Source organism: Cydia splendana, chromosome 8, assembly GCF_910591565.1.
Source record: "Cydia splendana chromosome 8, ilCydSple1.2, whole genome shotgun sequence".
Lineage (NCBI taxonomy): Eukaryota > Metazoa > Arthropoda > Insecta > Lepidoptera > Tortricidae > Cydia > Cydia splendana.
Window position 1 is genome coordinate 20986222 of NC_085967.1, and position 26395 is coordinate 21012616.

At 39.0% G+C, this 26395-nt stretch overlaps 1 protein-coding gene and 1 long non-coding RNA gene across 3 annotated transcripts in view; one reads left to right on the plus strand and one right to left on the minus strand.

Annotated features, from left to right (window-relative positions):
• LOC134793035 (uncharacterized) overlaps window positions 1-26395 on the plus strand; it is a 92123-nt gene that overhangs the window by 28840 nt on the left and 36888 nt on the right. The window lies entirely within an intron of this gene.
• Window positions 1-26395, minus strand: part of LOC134793016 (beta-1,3-glucosyltransferase) — a 50818-nt gene that overhangs the window by 3863 nt on the left and 20560 nt on the right. For both annotated transcript variants that reach the window (XM_063764539.1, XM_063764538.1), the window contains exons 3-8: window positions 6467-6576; window positions 5325-5516; window positions 4154-4302; window positions 3232-3421; window positions 1208-1343; window positions 297-450 (exon numbers count right to left, since the gene is read on the minus strand). In XM_063764539.1, the coding sequence (XP_063620609.1) occupies window positions 297-450; window positions 1208-1343; window positions 3232-3421; window positions 4154-4302; window positions 5325-5516; window positions 6467-6576 (931 nt within the window). The remainder of the gene's footprint in view (window positions 1-296; window positions 451-1207; window positions 1344-3231; window positions 3422-4153; window positions 4303-5324; window positions 5517-6466; window positions 6577-26395) is intronic.

Consider the following 26395-nt stretch of genomic DNA (forward strand, 5'->3'; position numbering starts at 1 on the left):
CCCAAAATGGTGTCATCATCAGCAAGGAATATCCATTTGATGTGACTCACTGCCTCCTTTTATCCCCTTAAGATGGCGACGGTTTTTGCGCCAGACAAGAGAAATTCAACCTTACACGAATGACATAAAGTACATATGATACTAACCCCAAAATGGTGTCATCATCAGCAAGGAATATCCATTTGATGTGACTCACAGCCTCCTTTTATCCACTTAAGATGGCGACGGTTTTTGCGCCAGACAAGAGAAATTCAACCTTACACGAATGACATAAAGTAGGTACATATGATACTAACCCCAAAATGGTGTCATCGTCAGCGAGGAATATCCATTTGACGTGCGGCATATTGCGCACGCGGCTCACAGCCTCCTTCAAGATGGCGACCGTTTTTGCGCAGTGGCCTGTTTTCGTGTTTGGAACGCCTGTGTCAACCGCTGGCAGTGATGGGTCTGGCAACAAAGTATTAGCCGACTTTAATATTGCACAAGGTTGTCAATTCGGTTTATTTAAAGTATTTTTTTAATAGATAAAGGAATAAATGTATCAGAGAGTACTTTCCACAGCTGGAAAGTTTGTAGAAGGATATGACTGAAACCTCACTGTGTGTGACTATTTACATAAGTAGATTTTAACTATAAGATAATATATGTTAGGTATGGGTAACTCTATTGAGAGATGAGGCAAAACAAAGTTCGCTTTATAACACTGGTTTATTCTGACTCCAAATATATATCTCAGAAGGTTACTAAATAGATTTACACATGGACAGGACCAGACCAGGCGGCGCCGTGGTATCTTTTTAGTTAGTTAAGTGTGTGCGCAATGTATGCCTTGCGCTAAGCGACTGACTGGACTAAATGCTCCTTTGAACTGTATACCAAAAATGCTGATTTTAATCCGAGCGATCCGAGCATTGGCGAGCGGTGCGATGGTAGAAAGCAGCTGTGGGCACCATATCGTAGAATTTTGAGCACAACGTATTATATAAGTAAGCGGTAGTAACCACAAAGGTTACTAACATAGTCTCCTTCTATGTAAGGGTTTGGGATAGTCTATATTTGTATAACGTACGTTTAACCCAATCAAAAGGACTCAAATTGTAATCTCTTTTCGACACACAAATTAGTTTGACCAATGCTGAAACAGGACTTTTGGCTGTGGCGATATAAAGGCGACATTCGTAATAGTATTAGATTGACATATTACCAGCTTGGTCGCTGAAGAACATCAGATTGGTGACGTGCCTCCCCCATGTACGCTTGACGACCTTCGCTCGGGACGAATGGAACCCGCTCCAGGTCTTGACCGCGAAGAAGATCGACTCCTCGGGTATGGGGCTGCCCTGCCAATATGAAGAACCTTAATGGGTACACAATTATAGGAATAGGAATAGAAAAACTTGACTTATATCGACCGGGATTACCTCTTGTATTGTTTTCGAGCTCCCGATATTTCGACGCAGTTACATGCATGTCGTCGTCGTCGTTATCATGAATCGTTCAAAACTGTCTATAAAACTTAATGCTGGGAATACCGACTTAGGGCAATAACTCACGTATGAAAGAGAGAGATGCTAGAGCTTCGCTACTTCTTCTTTCCCTCCCACTTTCTAAGTACAAAATACGTAGCTTTTCGTCGCTTTTTTCAAGCGACGAAAGAGCTTGTAGACGGTTTCCCCTATAGACGGTCTTCTCCACTTTAAGCTTACATTGAGAATCTGTAAAATTTGACTCAGATTTCCTCTTCCTATCCCTCCCCTATTTAGAACAGGAGCGTTATGGACGATTCCGATTTTTAACCGACTTCAATTTCATAGAAGGAGGAGTTTCTGTATTCGGTTGTGGTTATTTTTTTAATAGGTAAATAGGGTTGGGTGTAGTTGCGCGCGTCACACGGTTAATAATACCAACGTCTACGCATGTTTGTAACATAATACTTAGGGCTTGTGCACAAATCACGCGAGCTTCGATAGGGAGTGGGGGGGGTCACGAAAAAATCACGATAGACCACGTTGGGGGAGGGGGGGTATAAGGAAACCTCACGTGTATTTTTCTACAGTGAACGAAACTATGAAAAAAACACCTACCACATGAGTAGATACTTTTTCTCGGTTTCGTTAAACATAAATCTTCACTCTGCACTTCAAAATAGCGAGTCTATTTAACGAACATAGAAAAATAAACAAGATTTTCTATATACAATACAACTTTTCTTAAAATTAGGTCTAATGAAAAAATTTCAAAAAAATACACGTGAGGTTGTGTGGGGGGAGGGGGGTAGCCAAAACCAAATATCACCAGGGGGGAGGGGGGTCAAAAAGTAGCCGAAAACAGCTCGCGTGATTTGTGCACAACCCCTTACATAATTAGATAATATTGCTACGAGCTACAGCGTAGGACCGTTGCAGTTGTAGCACACTTACAGGCCAATTCGAACATTTCGAACGAACACTGATATCAAACGTACAGTGCCTGTTGCGCCATTATATTAACCCGGGGTTAACCGGTTAAACCTGGAGTTACCATGGTTAATAGTACAATTTGACACTGATTTAACGGTAATTTAACCAACAACGCCGGTAGAATGAAATGTGCATGTGTGTGTGTGTGTAGTGTGTAGGTAAGTACTTAACGTATTTAAACCATTAAATACATTAAGTACGCAGTAATTAGGCACAGTGAAGGTAATTATTATTGTCTATCGGTCATAATCAGCGATTGAAATAGATATTAAATCCGTACGTGGGATGCTGATCCGCATGCTTCTATTATCAAGTTATCATGATTACGATACTTAATTGAGAGGATTAGTAAAGCTTAATCGTCATCATCATCTTCATATGATGATTAATGATTCTCAGATAAAGTGTGGCCTGTGTGGACTTGACATATGAAATGTATGTTTAGTTAGTTAGTTATACTGGGCATTTTCCACAAGTCGACAACCATTGTGCCTATTTTGCGTGAAAACTAGGTAGCACTACTCTATTAGCCACCCCAGCTCCTCCATGAAACCTAGCAGTGTCTTCAGGTTGCTAACTGCCTCCTTCAGTGTGCACGGAGTCCCTAGGTATTGGTTCCTGTGTACTTCTACCTGTTTACAGTGTAGGAGGATATGTTTTGCTGTTTCCTCTTCTTCCATGCACGCTCTGCACATGGGGCTGTCCTTTTTACTCATATTATGTAGGTGTTTGTTTAGTGTGTTATGTCCTGTGATTAATGTATACTTACGCACGTCTCAAACTGCCTTGGGTAAGTAGCGCAGTTTTCTCCGGACACTATGCAGAAGGAGAGATCGGCCGTTAATAAGGGGCCAGGGTTATGTCTATCCCCGTACACTAGTTGGGCTAGCTCGAAGCCGGGGTCGATGGAGAAGTCGGCTTCTAGCTTGTGCTGGCCGCTTTCTATTTGGTTTAGGAGGCTGGGGATAAAAATAACTGTTAGTAATGTCCGATCTCCGAAGCGGCATTCAATACCTAGTTAATTAAAATAAAGTAGTATTAACTTAAGGGTTCTGAAGTTAATAAAAAGATATACTTTTCCTCCTTAAAGTCTGTTGGAAAGAAAAATAATTTTCCAGTAAAAACATTTAAATACCTACACGAAAAAACCGAAACGACACAAATTTTTCAACTTTACCGACTAACCCTCAAATCGCAATAACGGCTTACGAACAGTTCCTTCACAGTTTACTACGAAAATACTTCAAACTGCGTCCATTTATCACGAACCCTCAAGATCTTAAGCTAGTAACGAATTTGCTCAATGCACCAGCAGAATGTAGACACTAATTTTTCAATAGAATATAGTGGAGGTATTCCGCATTGTCTTCTACAAAAGATGAGTAAAAACAGAACTCCTCTTGATGTAATGCAGTAAAATCGGTGAGGTTAATATATAATAATACATGTCAGGGCCCAGGAGGCCTGAGTAATTTTGAATTTTATATACTTAGGTATGTCATAAATATATATAAAAGTTGATCGAGCCTGTCAGGCTTTCCCACAGCTGAGGGGATGAAGGTGATATAGATATACAAGATGCTGATATAGACTAACAGAAAAGTAGAGATTTTCGAATAGCTGTTGAAGTATTTTTTGGAATCTATAGAAGAATCTATACAAATATATAGAAGAATATCTGTTGTACTCACCTCTCAATCAATTCCATTCTCATAGCGAACCCACTGGCGAAGTTAGGATACACGAATCCCCCCTCCTCTTCCAACTCCTCGTACATGGCGAAGTGGTGGATGATGGTTGGCTCATCGTCGCTGAGGGGATAGCCGATCCACTTGGTGTCCTTGTGAGGGAATAGTATTTGAATAAATGGAAATAATGACAGCGAGAAATACGGGAAACACCATATTGTTATTTTAATAGGTATTAAAACATATTCCGGGTCTATCGCGAATTTATTTAGTTAAGTACCTTTATTTCTGACGTTTCGACATAGGTTTCACTGGTCGTGGTTGCGGCTAAGGGGCTGTCCATAAATTACGTCATCGATTTTTGACCCCCCCCCCCCCCCCCCCCCCTATAATCATCCGAAAATCATGCTTCAAATGACCCCATTTCCAATGACCTTTTATTTATGTAGACGTGTGACGTTCATAGTTGACAAAACTAAAATTTGATCCAACGATTTTGACAACTTGACAGGTTGGCGTCACTCATACGACTAACTAAATATAGGTTCCGGAACCTATATTTAATGGCTCACAATCGTGCGCCTGGTACCATATCTACCTCAATTTACTTACATCTATGCCCATTTCCTCCTTCTTCATGCTACCGTCATCCGATGTCCAGACCCCCCCCCCCCCCTAATAATTTATGAATAGCTCCTAACTGATGTCCCAGCAAAATGTCAAAACAGAAATTTGCGTAACTACCCGACGAAAAGTCTATGAAAAAGTTTAGGGTAGGCACAACTTTCAGAACAAATCAAATTGTTTTTATCAAATATTTAGATTTTGCGTTTTAAACACTTCTATTTATAAATTATAAACTGTAACAGATGTCTTATATTAAAGAAAGTGGTGAAGGCCGGATTCAAACCAGCGTCTTTAAGCTAGCGCGGCTAACGCCATGAACCCCTAGGCCACTCCGCCACGGCGGAACCGGTCTCAATTGCTCCATGACACTGTGAATCTTAGCAAGTAAGAGAGACTGAAATCAGAACTTCAGAAGACTATTGAGAGCATTTGTTTAATAAACGTATTGAGGACTACACTCTGCTGATAGTCTTTCTTCAAAAATATCCATATATATGTACTTAAAGTCTGGAGCGTTTAATTTCCTGTGGAGATACTTTTGACTAACCTTCTGTCTGTCAGCAGCCGCCAAAGCTTCCAACAGCTTCTCGCATCGCACGGCGGTATGCTCCTCTAGAAACATGACCCATCTGACATCACCGCCTCGGTACTTGGTGACCAGGGGTTTAAGCAGTGGGATGATGCTCCAGGCCCCCGGGACGGGGAAATCCTCGTGGGTTAGGTGAACTATGGGGTTCCGCTGTGGAATGAAAGATGTGGAAAGAAGGTAGGTAATCGTAGCCAATTGCAACACCGTTGGCAACACCGGTGGCGGTGAGCGAACATCTTCTGAGCGTGTGTAAATTCATTTAAATGGTTAAAAATGACCCAAATCGAGATTGAACGTTTAAAAAATGTATTTCAAAGTGTCCTTAATCCCATCGAACAAAAAATCAGTGAAGTTCTATCAAAAATCGAGTCAATGAGCAGTGAAATCAGTGATCTTAAAGCCGTTATAACCTCTCAACATGGCGAGAGTTCAATACAAACCGGCCGTTTGCAGAAAACCAAAGTAACAACACAATTTGAATCATGTTCACATTTTTAATAGGTGGAAGTTAATGTAACTTGGATTGGTGAATTCATCACGACCTCACGTCATGATCCTCACGTTTGTCCCGGCTTTTTGCCACGGCTCATAGGAGCTTGAGGTCCGCCTGGCAACTAATCCCAGGAATTGGCGTAGGTTGGTGGTTGTGAAAACGGCTGCTATCTGACCTAACCCAGACGGGAAATTAGGCTTTCTTTGGATTAGTCCGGTTTCCTCTTGATGTTTTCCTTTACCGAAAAGAAACTGGTAAATATCAAAGAATACGATTGGTCATTAAGAATAGTATTTAAATGCGTCAAGACTGTCAAGTTCCTGGTAGGGATTTCGAATACTCGTTTAGTTGGCGTCACAGTCGTGCCAGTGCCAGCCAATAAAACCAGGAGGGATAGCTTGAACTCTAGTCTAGAGAAACTTAAGGAACAGTATGGATCACCTCACTTGAGTAGATCTATATTGGTTAATGGCGGGACGTCCATGGAACTCGATTGTGGCTTGCCTGATGTGGCCAGTTAAGAATTTTTTTTGAGCTTGTAAAGGAAAGGAAATCCATTAGCTTGGGTTTGGATATTATTGTCTCACTACTGATTTGACAAACTCACCCTTTCGATTCGAAATACTTGGCTCTCGATTTCTTGCTTTAAGCGAGAGGCCACGCTCGCCAGGTAAGGCTCCTTTTGGCTTATTATGATGTAAACCACATTTCTTGAATCTGCAACAATAAACACATATTTAGTTAGTTTACTACCGTACAGAAATGAAACTTCCTACAAAACCGAATTTTGACAGCGGTTCAGGGTCGAATCATGCTGTCCTTTTGTAATATGTGACACTATCCCTTTCGGCTATTTAGAGTTGTCAAAATGCAAGCCATTATCTTATCTGTGGTCGAGCACGCAAAGGGACGTCAAGTGGTGTCAACCCTAATAATTGCTCGAGCAATGCTGAGTCGAACGGAGCCGAGTTTGCCCGAAGGGAGGAGTTTCGCACCCCTGCTAGTAGTTACCAGGAACGGGGGGCAGGGGCGTCGTGGTGACGACACATTGTGGCAAACGCCGGTGTGGATTTCGTAATTGTACTTTTTTGGGATTTTTGATGGTTCATGAATGGAGGCTGGAATAGTTTGTTGTACAATTTTCGTAGAGTTTATGTCATAATAGGGTATTTGACTGTATTTAAAATACATTCTTTTACACCATGCATGAAATAAAGCACCAGAACATTAATAGAGAAACGTATACCTACAGCAGTTAGTTTTAAACACAATTTCTATTTTAAAACCCGTATAAAACTATAAAGACTAGGTAATTTGATTGTGACGTCACATGCTATTGTTCCATATAAATTCCACAGTAGCAAAATCGTTTTGACAGTTCGGCAAAAGAAACAGATTTGACTAGTAATCAAGTACCCTATTCAGTAAGCACTTTTCCTACACTCGTAAGAGTTGTAAGTTGGTACTATCCTCCCTTGATGAGCTCAAACGTCCTTTAAACCTACTTTATTTCATAAGTATTAGGGCTGATTTAGACGATGCGAGAACTCGCATGCGAGTTTCATTACATTGCGGGTGTTGATCGGTCGGTTGAATTGGACGTAACCAACTGTCCGCAATGTAACTAAAATCGCATGCGAGTTCGCGCGCCGCCGTCGAAATCAGCCCTTATGCGCACTTTAGTTACTCATAACTTGTATCTAATCTAGTACAAACAATAGAGCACGCAACAATGATTATCGTCGAGTCATCGCAATCTCGCATAGTCACCCACATCACTTGTCAATATCGAGTTAGCTTCCAAGCCAGGGTTGTCAACTAGCAAAGATGATAAGCTTTTTTGTAACTTTATAACAGCGACCAGATAATAAAGTTATGACACGCGTATAATGATAGTTATATAACACTTTAAACTCTCGCGTAGACCCGTTTGTGTAATTAATTAATGATAGTTATCTTACTAAAATAATTGAAATCTAAGTATAAACCTTTAAACAATTAGGCATTGCTTATGTAGTCTCTATATACATATCATAGGCATTTATATAGGTATAGATATAGTTAAACCAAGAAAAGTCTGCAACGATATTGATAGCACACGCAGTGCAAGTGTTATTTTAAACGTCAAACTTCTATGACATTATGACGTAAATAACACTTGCACTGCGTATGCTATCAAAATCGTTGCAGACTTTTCTTGGTCTAACTCTAGCTGACAAATACGTGATAATTAAAGTTTGTGTATGTATGCAGAAAGTATCGCGTAAAAATGTATTAGATCCTTTTATAGCTCTTCAAATACCAAAGATTGTGTTGTATATTATTGTAGGTTTGCGAATCAACCATTAAATCGATAATTTTGAGACTGTACAAAAACCGTTTAGATATTCTACTCATTCCCTAAATTTTCGATGTTAATTATCTATAACCTAAAGATCGTTTGCAAAAAAATTAGGACTTGAATGCCGTGGTATTTATTTATTTTAGGTTTATTATATGAGCAATATATATACTTGTTCTAAGTTGTATAAAGACCAATAAATTAAGAGCTACAACAAAACTAGATTGATGTATTCAAAAGGTACTTAAATACAATATACAGTAGGTACGTAGCAGCCCCCTTTTTTAAATATCTTTCGTTAAATTTAAATAATCACGATTATTTAGCAGTGGCGCTAGTGTGCACGTTGATGGGCACTTAAGCAAGCAATCCTGACTTGCCTAGAGGACTCTACTAGTGACAACCCTAAGCCTGTGCTTACGGGAACCGTAGGTTAGCGTCAGATTATGATAAATTGGTTGGAGCAAACGCAGCGTAATCTGACAATCTGACACGGATAGTCCATTTGAGGTATCTAATATCTAACGTCACACAAATTGGCATACGGCCAATTACGGCCCGTCCTGCAGATACTTTATCAAGCAAATGTTATTTGCATCATATGGAATTTGATAGCATTGAATCGAAACTAGCTAAAGGCACAAGACAGATAAATGGCATTCAAAAAATATGGTTGTCTGTAAAGTCGGTTTACGGACGATAATTTTGCGTGATAACGTCATAAGAAAACATTACCATTACATTTACGTAACGTAACATGGAGATCTGTCCACAGCGTGACACTTTTTTGTGCATGCTACCGATGTTCATCGATTTATAAGACGAACTCACGTCAAAAATGTTGGGTACAAAATGTCCGCTGTACCTTAAATACCTATTTGCCTTTACATACATTACATTGGTATATTTTTCTATCACAATCCTGAGTATATTGTATTAAGTGCAATTTCTCTTCCACTTTAGCAACTAGTTTGCGGCCACAATACGCCGCGAGATTAACTCGACACAATGCGGACTTTCTTTGTCGGCGACACGACAGTTCGCACAACATTCAGAGGTATGAGAAAAGCTGTAGTAGTTCAGGAATGGTTAATTTTACGTGGACTCGTTTCTTAGCTCCTTACTAGATGTGTGGAAGCTTATAATACGAGACATAAGGATAAAAATAAAAATAATTCAGCCTAAATACGTCCCACTGCTGGGCACAGGCCTACTCCCATGCGCGAGAGGGCTTGGGCTTATAGTACCCACGCTAGCCCAATGCGGACTTCACATACACCTTTAAATTTCTTCGCGGATGTATGCAGACTTCCTCACGATGCCAGAAAACCACCGAAAAGCTAGTGGTAAATATCAAATGATATTTCGTACATAAGTTCCGAAAAACTCATTGGTACGAGCCAGGATTTGAACGATTGAAAGTCGGACGTCATATCCACTCGGCAACCACCACTTCTAACAACACAAACATAACATTGACATAAAGATAACATGTGAGATTTGAAAGCCTGCATGTTTACCTATTTTTCTCATTTAGTCTCATGTAGTCACCACCCGAACGATAAATTCGCAGATCAATATATATTTTAGTTGACAATTTTTTATTCATGGTATCAATCGATCAGGTCTGTTTTGAAGGTCAAATGTCTATAATGTGACCCATTGCGTTAAAGCAATAGGTACAGAAGTCACAAATGATAGTTAAAGTCTGACTATCGCACTTTACTGCCGAAACGCTCCTAAATATACAATTGCTATACAATATTTTTTTAAGAATCGAATAGTAGGTACCATTATTGTTTTCCTTTTTGGATGTTTTAATAAAATAATAACTTTTGAAATTTTGAGGTTTAGTATTTTTTTATTATTCCCATATATATTGTTTAACTTTCCAATTTATTGTAATAAAATTGCTTATTTTCTATCTTTTTAACTAGATTTATAGTTCGTTTTTTTTAGCATTAGAAAGAACTTGAAAGAAGGTATAAGCTATATCTTGACATGTCTTTTAATTGATAAACGCTTTTTAAAAATCAGTAACTATTACTTACGAAAGCAGAAGAATATAAATGATCGTATTAGATTCATAATTGTTACATATTTGCCGTAAGTAACTTATTTTTAAAATATGTTTTTCAATTAAAAGACACATCAAGATTGTTTACGTTATTTCGAATGCTAAAAAAGCGAACTATAGTTATAAAATTCCACATGTGTCAACAACCCTATTCCAATATTACGCCTGCATTTGCAACACCGGCGCGAATTGGCCAATAAAATGGCACTCTTTCGCCGCCACTCCGTACAAATTATTCACGACAGAGGCGAAGTGCGGATTGTTGTCCATTAATAAAACGTTTCAAATTGCCTTTTAAATATCGGAGTGGTTTAATGGGGCTTTTACTTTGCTTTTTATACAGGTGGTTTAAATGGTTCTTTTTGATAGGTTTGCTAATTAAACCTACTTAACCTAAATTTGTATAAGCGCTGGTGGCCTAGCGGTAAGAGCGTGCGACTTCCGGAGGTCGCGGGTTCAAACCCCGGCTCGCACCAATGAGTTTTTCGGAACTCATGTACGAAATATCATTTGATATTTACCAGTTGCTTTTCGGTGAAGGAAAACATCGTGAGGAAACCGGACTAATCCCAATAAGGCCTAGTTGACCCTCTGGATTGAAAGGTCAGATAGCAGTCATCGTAAAAACTAGTGCCTACGCCAATTCTTGGGATTAGTTGTCAAGCGGACCCTAGGCTCCCATGAGCCGTGGCAAAATGCCGGGATAACGCGAGGAAGAAGAACCTAAATTTGTATAAAGTAGATTGGAAGTTTTCTTTTTTTGCCATGTTTACGTGTTCTAATTGTGGTTACATATACATATATAGGTACCTATACTATATCAAAGAATTGAATCAACATTAGGTAGTATGTCGACTTTTATGTAAAATTAGGAAAATGTATGGAAATACACTGGCTATAATCTATAATTCTGATGCAGGTAAGCATGCCAATATAGTTATAGTCGTCTGACATGGTCAAACAAGAGACACTACGTCATCATATCTGGCAAGGAGACTAATTCCTTTAAAGTTTGCAGCATAAAAACCTCAATTTAAAAATAATAAAATAATTAAGCCTATATACGTCCCACTCCTGGGCACAGGCCTCCTCTCAAGCACGAGAGGGTTTGGGCTATAGTCCCCACGCTGGCCCAATGCGGGTTGGGGACTTCACATACACCTTTCAATTTCTTCGCGGATGTATGCAGGCTTCCTCACGATGTTTTCCTTCACCGAAAAGCTAGTGGTAAATATAAAATGATATTCCGTACATAAGTTCCGAAAAACTCATTGGTATTACGAGCCAGGATTTGAACCCACGACCTGCGGATTGAAAGTCGGATGTCAGAACCACTCGGCCACCACAGCTATCCTCCTCCATTTATATGTGAATAAAGAAGAAATAAATAAAGCTGCTATCCGTTTTATATTCCCAATTTTTCAGAAACCCATCCCAATTTAATATTAACGGATCGTTCAAATCCGTTTACCGTCTTATAAAAATGCAGATCACCCACTAAAGCTCACACTCGAACTCGCATAAATCGCGATATTCCATTAAAACGACTCATAAAAGCTGAGCTATCGAGATCTGAGGTTATTTCACCGTCTTAAAGAGTCGAACGTTCAGACCAACCAATGTATCAAGACGAGCCAAGCGAAGCTCAAGGGCACTACCTACTTACTACCTAGACCTACTACCCGGTGCGCCGTAGACAGTAAAGAGGGGCGCCGTGAGGCACTCCTCCTCACCATGTACCTACCTATCTATTTTGAATAGCCTAACTAGGTTAGGACGTCGAGATTAAATTTTAAAAATATTTGGAACCCTTGATGTAGAATATGGAACAAAAGTCGTATTTGAATGAAAAGTGCTAAGAGAAGTCAATATAAGCGTAATGCTATAGGATACATTTTCTCTCACTGAGTCGCATGTTCTAACTTCTGTACTGTACACTTGTACAGCATATTAAGCTCAAACTCTCAGAACCATTTTTACTATATTTCTAATTTAGTATCATGTACAATATAAGTAACATAATCCCAATTTCTCACTATAAACTTACTTAAGTATCTATCAATGTTACAAAAACGTATGGAATTCACGTACGTTTTTTGGACAGAAAAACTAGAACATACATACAGATTGGTCTATTTGGTCTATTGATCTATTCATAGTGGTTCACCTGAGAGTTCAACTCACCTGCATTCTTAATATATACGAATATGTGCTATCTACGGATTCCCGAATCAAACCAATGCCCCGGGGAAGACGCATGAATAATGTAGGTTTGGCGATCACCTGTCTACCTTCACAGAACATTTTCCACTCAACATCCAGCTTTTCTCCAGTATAATTTGGCCTCTGAACTCGCAACCATTACACCTATTCAGCAGTCAAACTTATGCTGGACCTGTAGCGTTCAACTTTGTGAATTTTGTAGGGTGCGACGGTGCGACACATTAAAAACGCATTTCGGCTGCTTTACCATGTCTCGAGGCGGAATATATGGCCCGAAAGATGAATGTGTCTTGATAATTCTGTGCATTTTAAGTAATCGTTAGGCCGTGTTTTGCTCGATCTATGGCATGACGGGATCGGGATCGTATATTTTATTTTACGTATAAAAGTCACGGCAAACGACAAATCGTTTCAGCGGCAGGTCCATTTGCAACCGTTCGTTGCTTTCAGTTACTTACAGATATATGAGCGTAGGTACTTATATAATTATATTTGATCCTAAGCATATTCTATGTACTTATATTTTAACCTCGTAAGTCCCCGCGTACTTGTACAAGTACAAATTAAATTTGAGTAAAATAAAAGAAAGTTCCAACTTCAAAGGCCAAGAGCAAACTATGGGAATTAGTCAGTTTGTGTAAAAAATTCCAATTATATTTGTTAATAGGTACAGGTGCTGGTAGAATTAACGTCTTAACTCGTTCTTTTACAGCAAATTAGGGGCTATTCATAAATTACGTCATTTCAAATTAGGGCGGGGGGGGGGGGGTCTGGACATCGGATGATGGTAGCATGACGTAGGAGGCAACAGGGTCATTCGAAGCATGATTTTTGGATGATTTTAGGGGGGGGGGGGGTCAAAAATTGTCAAAAATCGATGAGGTAATTTATGGACAGCCCCTTAACTGAAAAAATACTTCCTATAAAATCTCTCTCTATATTTTGATTTCAGTACAAAATTTACACCAAGTAATATCCCACTATAACGACAGACAATAACCCCCACGTTCAGGTACAGATAGGGTTGCCATACGTTAATATTTCCTGACATGTCAGGATTTTTGGTCCTTTGTCAGGATTGCGAGGGGACTTGGCTAGTGCCAGGGCCTTCTAGAATCCTCAACTAACCACTGAAAGATAGTTAAAAGTTTGGAGTTGAGCAGAGGAATGGGAGGGTTATGCTGTAGCTACTAAACCAAATAGCGCTATCTCAAAAGAAATTTCATTGCTAACTTATACTTTAGTTTCTAACGGGTGTCCCAAAAGGACGCAAGATTTGAAATTGATGAAAAACACATTTTTTTTTCGTTATAATATATTTGTATATAAAATTCTTTATAACTGAGAATTCCATTTTCAATAGTCGTTTGTGTTACAAGGGATCAAAATGATATATTTCCGTCAAGGGCGTACATTGAATCCTGAATGAAGCGATGGATTCTACAATAGAATCCCGAACCTGTTAGGGATTCTAAAGTAGAATCCTGAGCGTAATGAGGGATTCAAGTGTTAACGCCCAAGACGAAATAATTTTGATACCGTGTGACTCATACTGCTTTTCACATCAAGTATTAGGAAATTGTTATGTTCCAAAATATGTATTTTTTGACCAAAAAAAATAGTATGCAAGAAGTAGTAGGCAAAGGTGGCAAAGACGAGAATTTACTAAGCTAATAGATTTTAATCAACTTCTAGATATGGAGGTCTAATTAAACAGACCAATTGGGGAGGTCGAACTTATGAAAAAATTACCGTCCAGGAATTATCAGGATTTTTAGGGAGATCTTCAGATTTTTCTCAGGGTATTCCATAGTTTCATATGGCAACCCTATGCAGAGCTGTTCCGCAAGATACATAAAAGTGAAATAAAACAAACGAAAGAAATAACTTTGCGAACAGGAAATCAAGAATAACTGTCGGTATTAACATCGGCATCGCTTGCACAACAGCGTCGAACCAGCGAACAGACTACAATAGCTCTCGGTACATTACTGACTTCGAAAGACGATCCATATGATTGACACTTATCCGACACATATCACTGAAAGATCCCTTTTCGATAAAGATACCCCTCTCGCAGCTTTTAATATTACCCCATCCCCAATATAAAAAAAAAAAACAAAAATGTGAATTGGTTAATACGTTTTCATTGGCTAAACTAAATTGTCCCGTTGACTCCCTCGAGCTTGACCAGCGTTTTGAATAACATTCTAGAACACTCTGTTATCTTCAAGTTGGAGACTTATTCAGTATTAAAACGACTTATGTTCATACAATCAAATAATCATTTAAGTAATCATTATTAGACCTTAACCTTTCGGAATAAGGTACATTACATGTCAGGTTGTGACGGTAAGAAAGGCGGGCGCTTACGCTCTTTTGTTTATCGTGGCTGAACTGCGCTCTGATAAAAGTCGAAAGTCGATGCATTTGAATCTTTATTTGAAACTAAAGTATTCGTACTTTAGAGGTTTGAGACCGTATTTTATTGAGAGCTTTGTTTTGTTACTAAACAACAATTCTTGAGGAAGCTAGTCGATTCAGAAGATTTGAAATCTTTACATACCCTACAAAATATTATAAATACGAAAGTATCACTTATTTATTTAGTCGTACGGCACAAGTACATAAAATATAGGCAGTCAATTAACAATTAAAATTACAACAAAATAATTATAAAGTCAGATGTTAACATTCAGTGTGTTCAGCCATGCGGCTGGGTTGTGAGATGGGTTGGGCCATGGGTTGTGAGATGAAGGAGGTCTTCCGGTGGTCCAGAGTATGAATGCAGAGGACAGCGCTGGATAATGTGTTCCATGGTTTGGGCCTCTTCACCACATTCACACAAGGCTGAGTCCTTCCATCCCCACCTGTGCAAGAGGTAGTTGCATCGGCCGTGTCCCGTTCTAAGTCTGTTCAAGCGACACCATTGCTGTCTAGGAAGATCAAAACCGGCAAGTCGATGTACTGGGTTAACAACTCTCGAGTCTACATTTGCGGCGCTCCATTCATTTTCCCAGGCTTCAGAGACGTCAAATCCTTGGACATTCTGAGCATGAAGGCGTCGGGACTTCAAGCGCTGATGTGGTGGGCAGCAGAACTCTCGGTGGATTGGTAAAGAGCTATTTGATCTGATTTTCTCAGCCTCTCTCGATAGCGCTTGCCTCCTACGCAGATGTGGCGGAGCTATATTGCACAGAGTTGGCAGCCCCCTGTGTGGGTGTCGACTTGATGGTTCCTGAGATGCAACGCATCGTGTCATTTAGTTTTGTATCCACTTTAGCTACATGTGCGCTTTCTAACCACACAGGAGCGCAGTATTCAGCGGCGGAATATACTAGGGCAATGCCAGTGGTACGCAGGCATTCGGCGGATGATCCCCATGATGCGCCAAACAATCTGTGCAGGGTGTTATTTCGCGAAGCTAGCTTGAGTGAGAGTTTGGTGAGATGCTCCTTGTACGTACGTAGCAAGTAGCACCTTGAAAGTAGCACTGTTACCTCCTACATGTATGGAGATCTAGTTTGGGTACCGGAAGAATATTAAGAACATAGCATCAGTTTTATCATGAAAATCATTTTCTCTCTCTCTTTTGACATCTCCGAACTTTCGCGCTAATCGCCCTCAAAGTGAGGTGAATAATAACCCATTCCAATCATATTCCTGATACTTTTATCAGCCACATTGTTAAACTCAGTAGCGTAGCATACGTTCTATTCACGCGGACTGCGCGATACTAACATTCAGGCTCGGAGGTCCCAAGAGCACGGAATTATTGATGGTGTTCGGCGACCTCCGAAATCCTTTTTGGGCTTAAAAGTTTTGACATACCAGGCTATCAGAAATTATCACCACTTGCTTTTATCAGATACACAGTCAAGCTCACCGTAGCACACATTCTATCCATGCCGGCTGCGCGATACTAAAAGCATACGCTGGGAGATCCCAAGGGCTCGGAATTATTGATGGCGTTCGGCGACCTCCGAAATCCTTTTCGGGCTTAAAAGTTTCGACATAACCAGGCTATCAGCCCGAGTAGGTATGTACCTACGATCATTGGCAAAGAAAGTTGCATGTTGCATATCCGTTCATAAACTGCTGGGCAATGGAACATCAATATCTCCACTGATCTTGAATTAGTGTTTTTGTCTTTCAAGAAATACCTAGTTCCGTCATCCTTTAGTTTTCGGGTTTCAAATCCGTGATGATACTTTTGACCCCATAGTCCAAAGGGTTTAATAAATTTTATAGTATTCTCATTCACCTATTCTGTCAACGAAAGTTAAAAATATTGGTGATACAAATACCCACAACTTTGTCAAATCCAAAAACTATGTCGAGATCGATAATAAAAAACTACCACTACTAACTAACTATTACTACGACAGCTACGACTACACTAACTATCAACTATGTCGGGATTTTGGACAGTGTAATTTGGACAAAAATTAGACTCCTGATTTAATTTCAGGTACATAAGCGATATTTCTTTTATTTAGCTGTGCCTAACCCGTCCGTAAAAGTTTTTGATTATGCATACACATACTCGTACACGCTCGAGTCTAGTACCCTCTAAAAATTGGCAAAGACCCCAACAAAGGCTAACTAAACAGCCACCATTTGTCTTGTACACACAATTTAACGCCTATAAATTCTTAAACCCGAAAAGCCGCATTTAAGCGATGTCGCCGAGTGGCATCAATAATTCCGGGCCCGAGGGACGGGACCAGCGCTTTTAGCACCGTCTGCTGCATACGTTATATGTCAAACTAAAGATTTTACTCTGAAATACGTTTTTAACATTCCATCATTGGATATGGGTAAGTCAGCCGGGTTCTACGAATACCTATATAGATTTTTATTTACATTGAATAAGTTTTAATCTGTTAACGATTCCTTATGCATATTTCTTTCTCAAATCATTTAGCGTTTCGAGTGACATCAATAATCTCGAAGTGCAAGAGTTGAGCCTGGAAGCAAAACCCTGTATGACTTATATTCAGTATCTAATTCGCTGGTGGACGCACTTTTATTATCATGTGTGCTTTATGTTTTTGAAAATAAAAATGGAAGCGATAATATTTCATGATGAAATGTATCTAATTTGCACTGATTCGAAAGATCGATGCAAATTATATTTCGTCAACCAGTACTTATCATTATCACCTTTTTTTGAAATATAACTACATTATGTTACGAGTATAAATCTTATAGAAAGGCATTTAAGCGTTGTCGCCGAGTGGCATCAATAATTCCAGGCCCTCGAGGAGGGACCGGCGCCCAGGCGGTTTTAACACCGTCTAATTCTGAGAGTCTTGTACTTTAATTTGTCGAACTTAATGTATTTGCACTAAAACGAAGTTCTCAGCACCGCTTTCGTTCAGCTAGTAGCGATCCTTTTTAATGAAGGTATAATATAATAATAAAGTAGGATGACGTGTAAGCCGAGAAGGACAAGTCCAGTAAGTACCGAGACTTGGCTCACGGGACGACCCGTGTGGGATGTTGGTTCGACGATCAATGTCCCGATAGTCGTCTCAGCGAACGGTCTGATAGCGAAGAGTCTTGACCACCATCTTGAGAGACTCGCTAGGCTAGGTGGTTGGATCAAGGGCCAGATGCAGTCTTGGACACGGCGCGGAACGTCCGGTTCCTCTCTCTGCGGCCCAGACCACGGGTAGCTTGAGCCTTGCCCCGCTGCTGGCGGCACCCTAGGTTATGTTTTTTAGGGTTCCGTACCCAAAGGATAAAACGGGACCCTATTACTAAGACTCCGCTGTCCGTCAGTCCGTCCGTCCGGCCGTCTGTCACCAGGCTGTATCTCACGAACCGTGACAGCTAGACAGTTGAAATTTTCACAGACGATGTATTTCTGTTGCCGCTATAACAACAAATACTAAAAACAGAATAAAATAAAGATTTAAGTGAGGCTCCCATACAACAAACGTGATTTTTGACCGAAGTTAAGCAACGTCGGGCGGGGTCAGTACTTGGATGGGTGACCGTTTTTATAGATAATGGTACGGAACCCTTCGTGTGCGAGTCCGACTCGCACTTGGCAATTTTTTTTATAATCCTGAGTTTTATACGATATTAATGTGTGGTTTCAATAATCAAGAAGTTTATTACGCACAAAATGAGCAAACATAAAAGTAACCGATAACTTTGCGCATCCCAAATAGAGGCGCTGATGGCTTATCCTGATTTATCTTTGCGCCAACGTTTTTTGCTACTTCGGTAAACATTCAAACGCACATGTGCCACATTTTTTGTAGGCACAACCAATTGGTGTAAATAATTCAAATCGATTTATTTAGATTTCGCACGAGTTCGGTGATCAAAGGGTACCTAAAGCAAAGTAAACAAGTATAATAAAATATTGCCAACAGACTAAGGATTATTCGCAAAAAAATATAGTCGGGCAATAAAAACGGAAAGTTTTGCGACAAATAAATAAAAGTGCATATATTTCAAAAAATCACTTCAGCCATATTTTTCCTATTTACCCTGTTTAATGCTACTTTATCAGACTTTATCCCTTATAAAAGGTTGTCACTACAAAAATCCCCAGTCTGATACAAATTTTCCGTCACCAGCCCCTTTTTTCTGCGATTGATTGGGCCTAAGAGGCTGGACGAAAATTTTTTTTTTTCCCGACTGCTGAAAGCAAAATTATGTATTATATGTGGTTGCATTTTTTATTATTTGTAAAGTCTTGTGAAATCAATTTTCGAAAAAATCATTAGTTCCTTTTACATTTAAGAGTCTCTCTTTCATTTTTTTCCATTCGTTCTAAAATATTGTCACTACAGAAAAACCTCAGTGTAAATGAAAATACTTTTTAAGTAAGCGAGACATCTTTTATTTTTAGCATTTGAGGCTGAAAGGCCCGCAGGCGGTCCATTAGCGCTAAACACTTTGATTATGGCCATCGTCTTTGTTATTTACTGTCTGCGTCCGATTAGTCTTAAAACGGGCTTAAAAGACCTAATTTTCCCATTAAACCAGGTTTTTGTACCTAATTTTACTAATAAAGTTTTTTATTATTATTATTTTTTTTTTTAAAGCATTTATTTACATACAATATATATACAGTGGTACTACTAAACGAAATTAATAACTAGCTTAAATCTAAAATAGGCCCTTGAGGCATTGTACCAAGGATGCTGGCGGCATTTCCTCGCTGTATCGCAATGCTGATACGTTGTGCGAGGTAGCCGCCAGCTCTTCGGTCACCAGTTACGTCAACCAGACGCTTCGCGATTTCTGCGAACAACTTATGCGCGCTGGGACCCCATGGACCTAGAGTTTCAACACCAAATGGTACAAAATGGTACTCTCTACCGAGGCTCTTATATTTGTTACGTTTTAGAATTTCGGCGCTTTCCGCCGCTCCGCCCGCTTTTACAGTAGTCCGTTGGAGGTGGGACGGTGCAAGTGTGTCTACGCAGGTAGCATCCCACACCAACATCCGTCCCAAGCTCCAAGGAACTAAGGACACTCCATCGGGCCTCTTGCCATCATCTCTGATAATGCCAGTCGGCTCAAGAAGAGCAGGCACATTGATGGTGGCAAGAGACCGACGGACTATGTCATTAAGCGACGCATGTCTCGAAAAACGGCCTGCACTTTTTTGACAAGATAATCCGTGGTGTCCCAGTCGGTCCATTATTATTTAGATATAACATCATTTTACCAAATCCTATTTCTGCGATTGGAAGCAACAGTTGACGCAATATAAGACCGTATTTAGGATTTTTATATTTCTTATCACCGTGACAATAAAATTCCTTCACATAACGTTATAGTCAATATTTTATTTACATTAAAATAACTGATAGTTACGAGTATACATAAAACAAGTATAACTTTAAATAAAACTATTGAAACGGATTATACCGCGTATATTGAATTCATCCCGACGACGCGGTACCGCGGTAACTATCGCGGTAACCGAAGACAATATTATATAACTTTAAAATTAAGAATAATCGAAATAGCATTCTGGCGCAGTCGGCAGGATATCACGGTTCCATAGACTCCGTAGAGAACAATTCATAAGCGATATAATCAATACCGGCTCTCAATTTATATCACATACTGAAAGTTAAAAATACACCTGCAATTATGATTTAACACTGCTGCATTAAAGAGATTTAAAATTAAAAACACTGCAGCACGTAATTTATTCCTACGTTACATTCGCTCTAACCAAACCACGGAAGTCAGACCTCGAGGGATGTAGCAAATCTGTGTAAACCGGGAGCATATTTATAGTGGTTCATTAAGCGAATGGTCGATAAGTGATAAGAATATCGCGACAGAAAATATGGGCGAAAGTTTAATCGCGTTGACATACAGGCTACGGGCAGATTATACGGGTATCCGGAATTGGGACATTAAGTTTTGTTTTTCGGAATTGCGAGCATATATTGTTTGTTTTATTGGAATTAAGTTATGTTTGTGGCCTACTGCTTTCCATTTTACGTACTATTTCAATAAATTAACGATTAATTAATATCGATATACTGGTACTTGCCCAACGCAATCCGCATTGGGCTACCAAGGAGAAAATTGGCCAAACCCTCTGAATATTGACATGAATCTCATTATATATCTCATACCCAATGTCGGAAGTACAGTCGTACATAGCTTAGTACATACATTACATTATACTGCTAACTAGCTAGCCTATATAACCAAAAATGACAATTAAATTTAAACTGTTGTGAGACATACTAACATTGAATAATTTAACGGTTTAGACTCACTTGTTTTTAGTCACTCGCACTGTTAATGCTTGAGAAAGAACACCTAGGCTCTCCGAAACATGTCGCGCGAGTGACTAAAAACAAGTGAGTCTAAACCGTAAAATTATTCAAAAATGACAATTTGTGTTAATAGTTGGTCGATACTTGAATATTAAGCCCGAGCGTTATGCAATAGTTACTGATACCAATCCAACAGTATTAGTAAATACAGAAAAGTAGGCAATTGTGATTATACGTTCAAAATGCTTGTTTGAACGTTCGGTAACGGTCCCGTAATTATGGAGAACCGGCTACTATTACCCGAATAACCCTTCTTTCAATACGCTATTTGCTATCAAATATTCATTGGCAGGGTCACCACTGTTGTGTGGATTACAATTATCTATTGTCTGAAACGTCTGTAGCTATATGTACAGATGTACACGTGTCTGTCAAATCTGTCTTGCGGACAAATCTTTCATTGTATGACAGATAGATATTAGGCACAGATGTCTGTGCCTAATATCCTCGTAATATCTCTGCCATTTGTTATGTATGTATTTCACCAATAACCGAGGTTACTTAAATTAAACATCAAACAAACATCAAACATCAACATTTATTCAGCAAATAGGCCACAAGGGCACTTTTACACGTCATCATTGAATTTACATATAAGCAAAAATAATAACATCAACAATTTTATAAAATAAAACTAACAATTCAATCTAACGTATTACAATTACTAAGAGATGTATATGGTCTCTTAATGTCGAATTACATAAAAAATACAGATACAAAACACAAAAAAAAAATCTATAATATTTAGAGGTGTAAATGTCTCTAGGTGTCAGAACTATAAGATTATATAGTTTATCAAGTTATCCTTAGAGATGTATAGGGTCTCCAAGAGTCAATATCCTGTATAATTAATACATTCATTAAGAGAAAAGAAACATACGAGAGCAAAATGAGGCGTCTCACTGTAATTAATTAATAAAAATAAAGTTACTAAGTATAATAGCTTGTGTTAGCTTAAACAGACCAGTCTCCACAAACAGCACCCGTTCACGAGTATGACGCGTATCTCAGCCATCGCCTCCCTCAACCTTCATTCGGGAAAGTGGCGACCCGATCAACGACGCCACCGTAAGTAAAGACTTTTAAGCGAGCATGACATGTTCAAGCTTCCGGCCTATAATAATATTAAAATAGTAATAACATGTAACAGTAAGACACGGCATTTTGTGCTCGTATGTTACATAAAAAGACAGTATAGCTTCACATAATTACTAGCCTAAGTTGACTTAGAGATGTAAAGGTCTCTAAGTGTCAGAAACATTAAAAATATAGGTATGTACAATCAAAAATAAAAATAAAATAAATAAATAAATACTTAGAGATGTATAAGGTCTCCAAGTGTCCAAAACTAAAATTAAATTAAACAATTTAATCAAGCGAGAACATCATTGTCTCATGTGTCAATTCTACTGGACACTAGCATATTTAATTCACAATGTAAAAAAAAAACAATATTTATTTAGCTCTTATTATACTAATGAAATTAAGCTACCTGCTTAAAGGCATCTCTATCGTTTATAAAATCATTTACAGTGTAGTACGCCTTACTTAACAAGGAGCGCTTAATGTGCGACTTAAATTTGTGAAGTGGTAAATTCACTACATCAGTGGGGACTTTGTTATAAAAACGTGTACAGTTCCCGACGAAAGACGTACTAACCTTACGGAGGCGGTGGGCGGGCACAGCAAGCTTATGTTTGTTTCTAGTGTTATAGTTATGGATATCACTGTTAACCTTGAATTCGTGGATGTTTTTCCGAACATACATAATATTCTCTAGTATGTATTGAGATGCAACGGTAAGAATGTTAACTTCTTTGAATTTCTCTCTTAGGGATACTCGAGCGCCCAGTCCATAGATGGAACGTACAGCTCGTTTTTGCAGCACAAATATTGTCTGAATATCTGCCGCTTTTCCCCACAACAGAATTCCATAAGACATAACACTATGGAAGTAACTAAAGTATACCAGCCTGGCCGTCTCTACGTTTGTTAGCTGTTTGATTCTCCTCACTGCATAGGCTGCTGAACTAAGTTTTCCGGCTAGAGTGCCTATATGTGCATGCCATTGCAGTTTGGAGACTAGAGTGACTCCCAGGAAAACAGTTCGATCCTCAAATTCCAGCGTATCACCTTTTATTTTAATCTTGCTGTTATTTACCTGCTTGACGTTAGGTAGCGTAAACTTGATGCATTTGGTTTTCTTGGCGTTCAAAAGCAAATTGTTTGCCGTAAACCAGTTTACTATGGTTGATAGCGCGTCATTAATGCTCTCGAAGCTATTTTCCTTTCTGTCCACTTTAAATATAAGGGAAGTGTCATCTGCAAATAACACTATATCATGTCTATCTTGCACAACTTTTGGTAAGTCATTAATGTATACCAAAAACAGGAAGGGACCAAGAATTGAACCTTGAGGCACTCCGAGGGCTACCGGGGACCCCGCCGATTGAGTTCCATTAATAACTACTCGCTGAGTTCTATCCGAAAGGTACGATGAGACCAGGTCAAGGGCACTAGCTTTTATCCCATAGCGGCTTAATTTTCTCTTTAAATTTTCGTGATCAACGCAATCAAATGCCTTTGACAGATCACAGAAAATTCCAACAGCATCTTGAGCTTTTTCCCAGGCATCAAAGATGTGTTTTAGAAGTACCGCACCGGCGTCAGTAGTTGATCGACCTTTGGTGAAACCAAATTGATTGCTATCAAGCAGTTTGTTTCTGTTGAAATGTGACAATAGTTGAATTAGAATAAGTTTCTCGAACACTTTGCTTAATGCCGGTAGTATTGAAATCGGTCTAAAGTTCGTGGGATCTGTTCTTGTTCCTGATTTAAACAGAGGGATAATTTTGCTATGTTTCATAATATCTGGAAAAATTCCAGCATCAATGCATCTGTTGAAAATCTCAGCTAAGTATGGTGTAATTGACTCAATAATGGAATCTAATACTTTGACAGACAGGCCCCAAAGATCTTCTGTTTTCTTTAAATTTAAAGACCTAAAAGTCTTAAGAACTATATTCGGAGAGACATACGAAAATTTAAAGATTTCTGTACATTCTGCCACATTTGTCTTCAAAATTTCTTCAGCGACGTCTGGCGATGAATTAAGGGATCTTGTTGTTTCTACCGGGATATTCGAGAAAAACCGCTCAAAATGATCTGCCACTTCACGGTCAGAACTTACTAAAGTGTCAGCAATTCGTAGGTTGTAGTGCGGATCCTTCAGTTTACGTTTTCCAGTTTCATTGCTGATAACTTGCCATACAGTTTTGACTTTATCGCTGGAATTTAGGATCTTTTTCGACAAATAATCGACTTTAGCGGCGACACACAACATCTTAAAAGATTTAGAATAATTCTTGACGTACTCCAGAAATTCCGGTCTTTTATCAGTTGCCTTTAAATCATATAAGTCGTAGAGCCGGCGTCTTTTCTCGTGAATATCCGGTGTAGCCCAGTCGCTAAATTTAGTCTTGGCCTTGCCTTGCACCTTTTTCTGAATGAAACAGGCATCAAATTCCTTTTTAATACAATTAAACAACTCGGAACTCAAACAGTCAGGGTTTTCCTGGGTACATGAAAGACAACATAATTGTTTAGTAATATTACGATTGAATAAACCTAGGCGACTTTCGGAAATCGGCCTGCACAAAGTGTCTTGAGGAATTTCTTCAGTTTTCCCGCTGAAAGAAGCTTTTAGTCCACAGTGGTCAGAACTTAGGTTGTTAATAACAGATTTACTAATCGCGTCATTATTACTAAAGATGTTATCTATACATGTAGCACTGGTTGCTGTGACTCGAGTGGGCTCACAAAATAAATTGACTAAATTGAAGGATTTGAAAGTATTTAGTAACCTTCCACATAATGGCGAATTTTCTAGCAAATTAATATTGAAATCACCGCATACAATTATATTTTTATGACTTCCAAAAACACTACTAAGTACTTCATCTATGACTGATTCGAATAAGTTATAGTCTGCCGATGGGGGCCTGTACACGCATATAATTATAAATTGTTCCAATTCAACACAAGAAAGTTCTATAAGGCGTTCCACAGACATGTCAACAATGTCTTTACGCTCCTTACTTTTTAAATTATGTTTTACCATTATCAATGACCCGCCGCGATTGCAAGATCTCCTAAAAAATGAACTTACTATACTATGATTATTGAAATTAAACATAAATTCATGACCTTTAAGCCAGTGCTCAGTTATACAGAGAATGTCAATATTCGAGTACTGTATAAACAAATCAATTTCGTGTTCCTTACAGGTAAATCCTTGGATATTTTGATGAACTAAGTTCAATAAATTGGTTTTACCAAACATACTAGCATCACAGTGATCAATAGGAACGGAGCCGGCTGGTGCACACGTTGTCGTAGCGGTTAGTTTAAATTCAAATCACCAGGCGGCTCCATTTCAAACCCTACGCTACCAAGGCGTATAATACTACGTGACTTAAGGCTATTAGACGCCGTGCTAGCCACGACGGGGTCTTCAATATTATATGCTAACAGGTTAGCACACTCTACTAGACATCTTCTCGGTAGGTAGGTTCTTTTATGGGGCATAACAAAATCTTCTATAAATTTATTCGTATCAAAATACGAAATCGTACTACTGTACAAGGAAAGGTTATACAATAAAGAATTGTAATGAAATACCCTCTTATTGACCTTGCTCGACATTCTATAAGGGAGCGCACAGATAATTATTTTAGCAACCTCTCCCCGGTCAATCGCCGACAGCGTAGCGGATAATTTTAAGATATCTCGCTTAGTACAGTCTACACTATTCCCTAATAAAACTACAAGCGTCGAGTCGCGGTCAAACTCGCCCGCAGAAATACATTCGATCAGACGATCGACAGAGGCCCCCGGGTGACATTAAATATAAGTGTCCATATATATATAGTGTCGCAATATACTAGTTTTTAATTTGGATATAGCTGAAATATAAAAAAGACTGACAAACTGCAGGCTGACAATGTTTACTAACATTTCAAACCTAAAGGAGTTTGAAGACAGTTTAGAAAGGAATTTCGATTG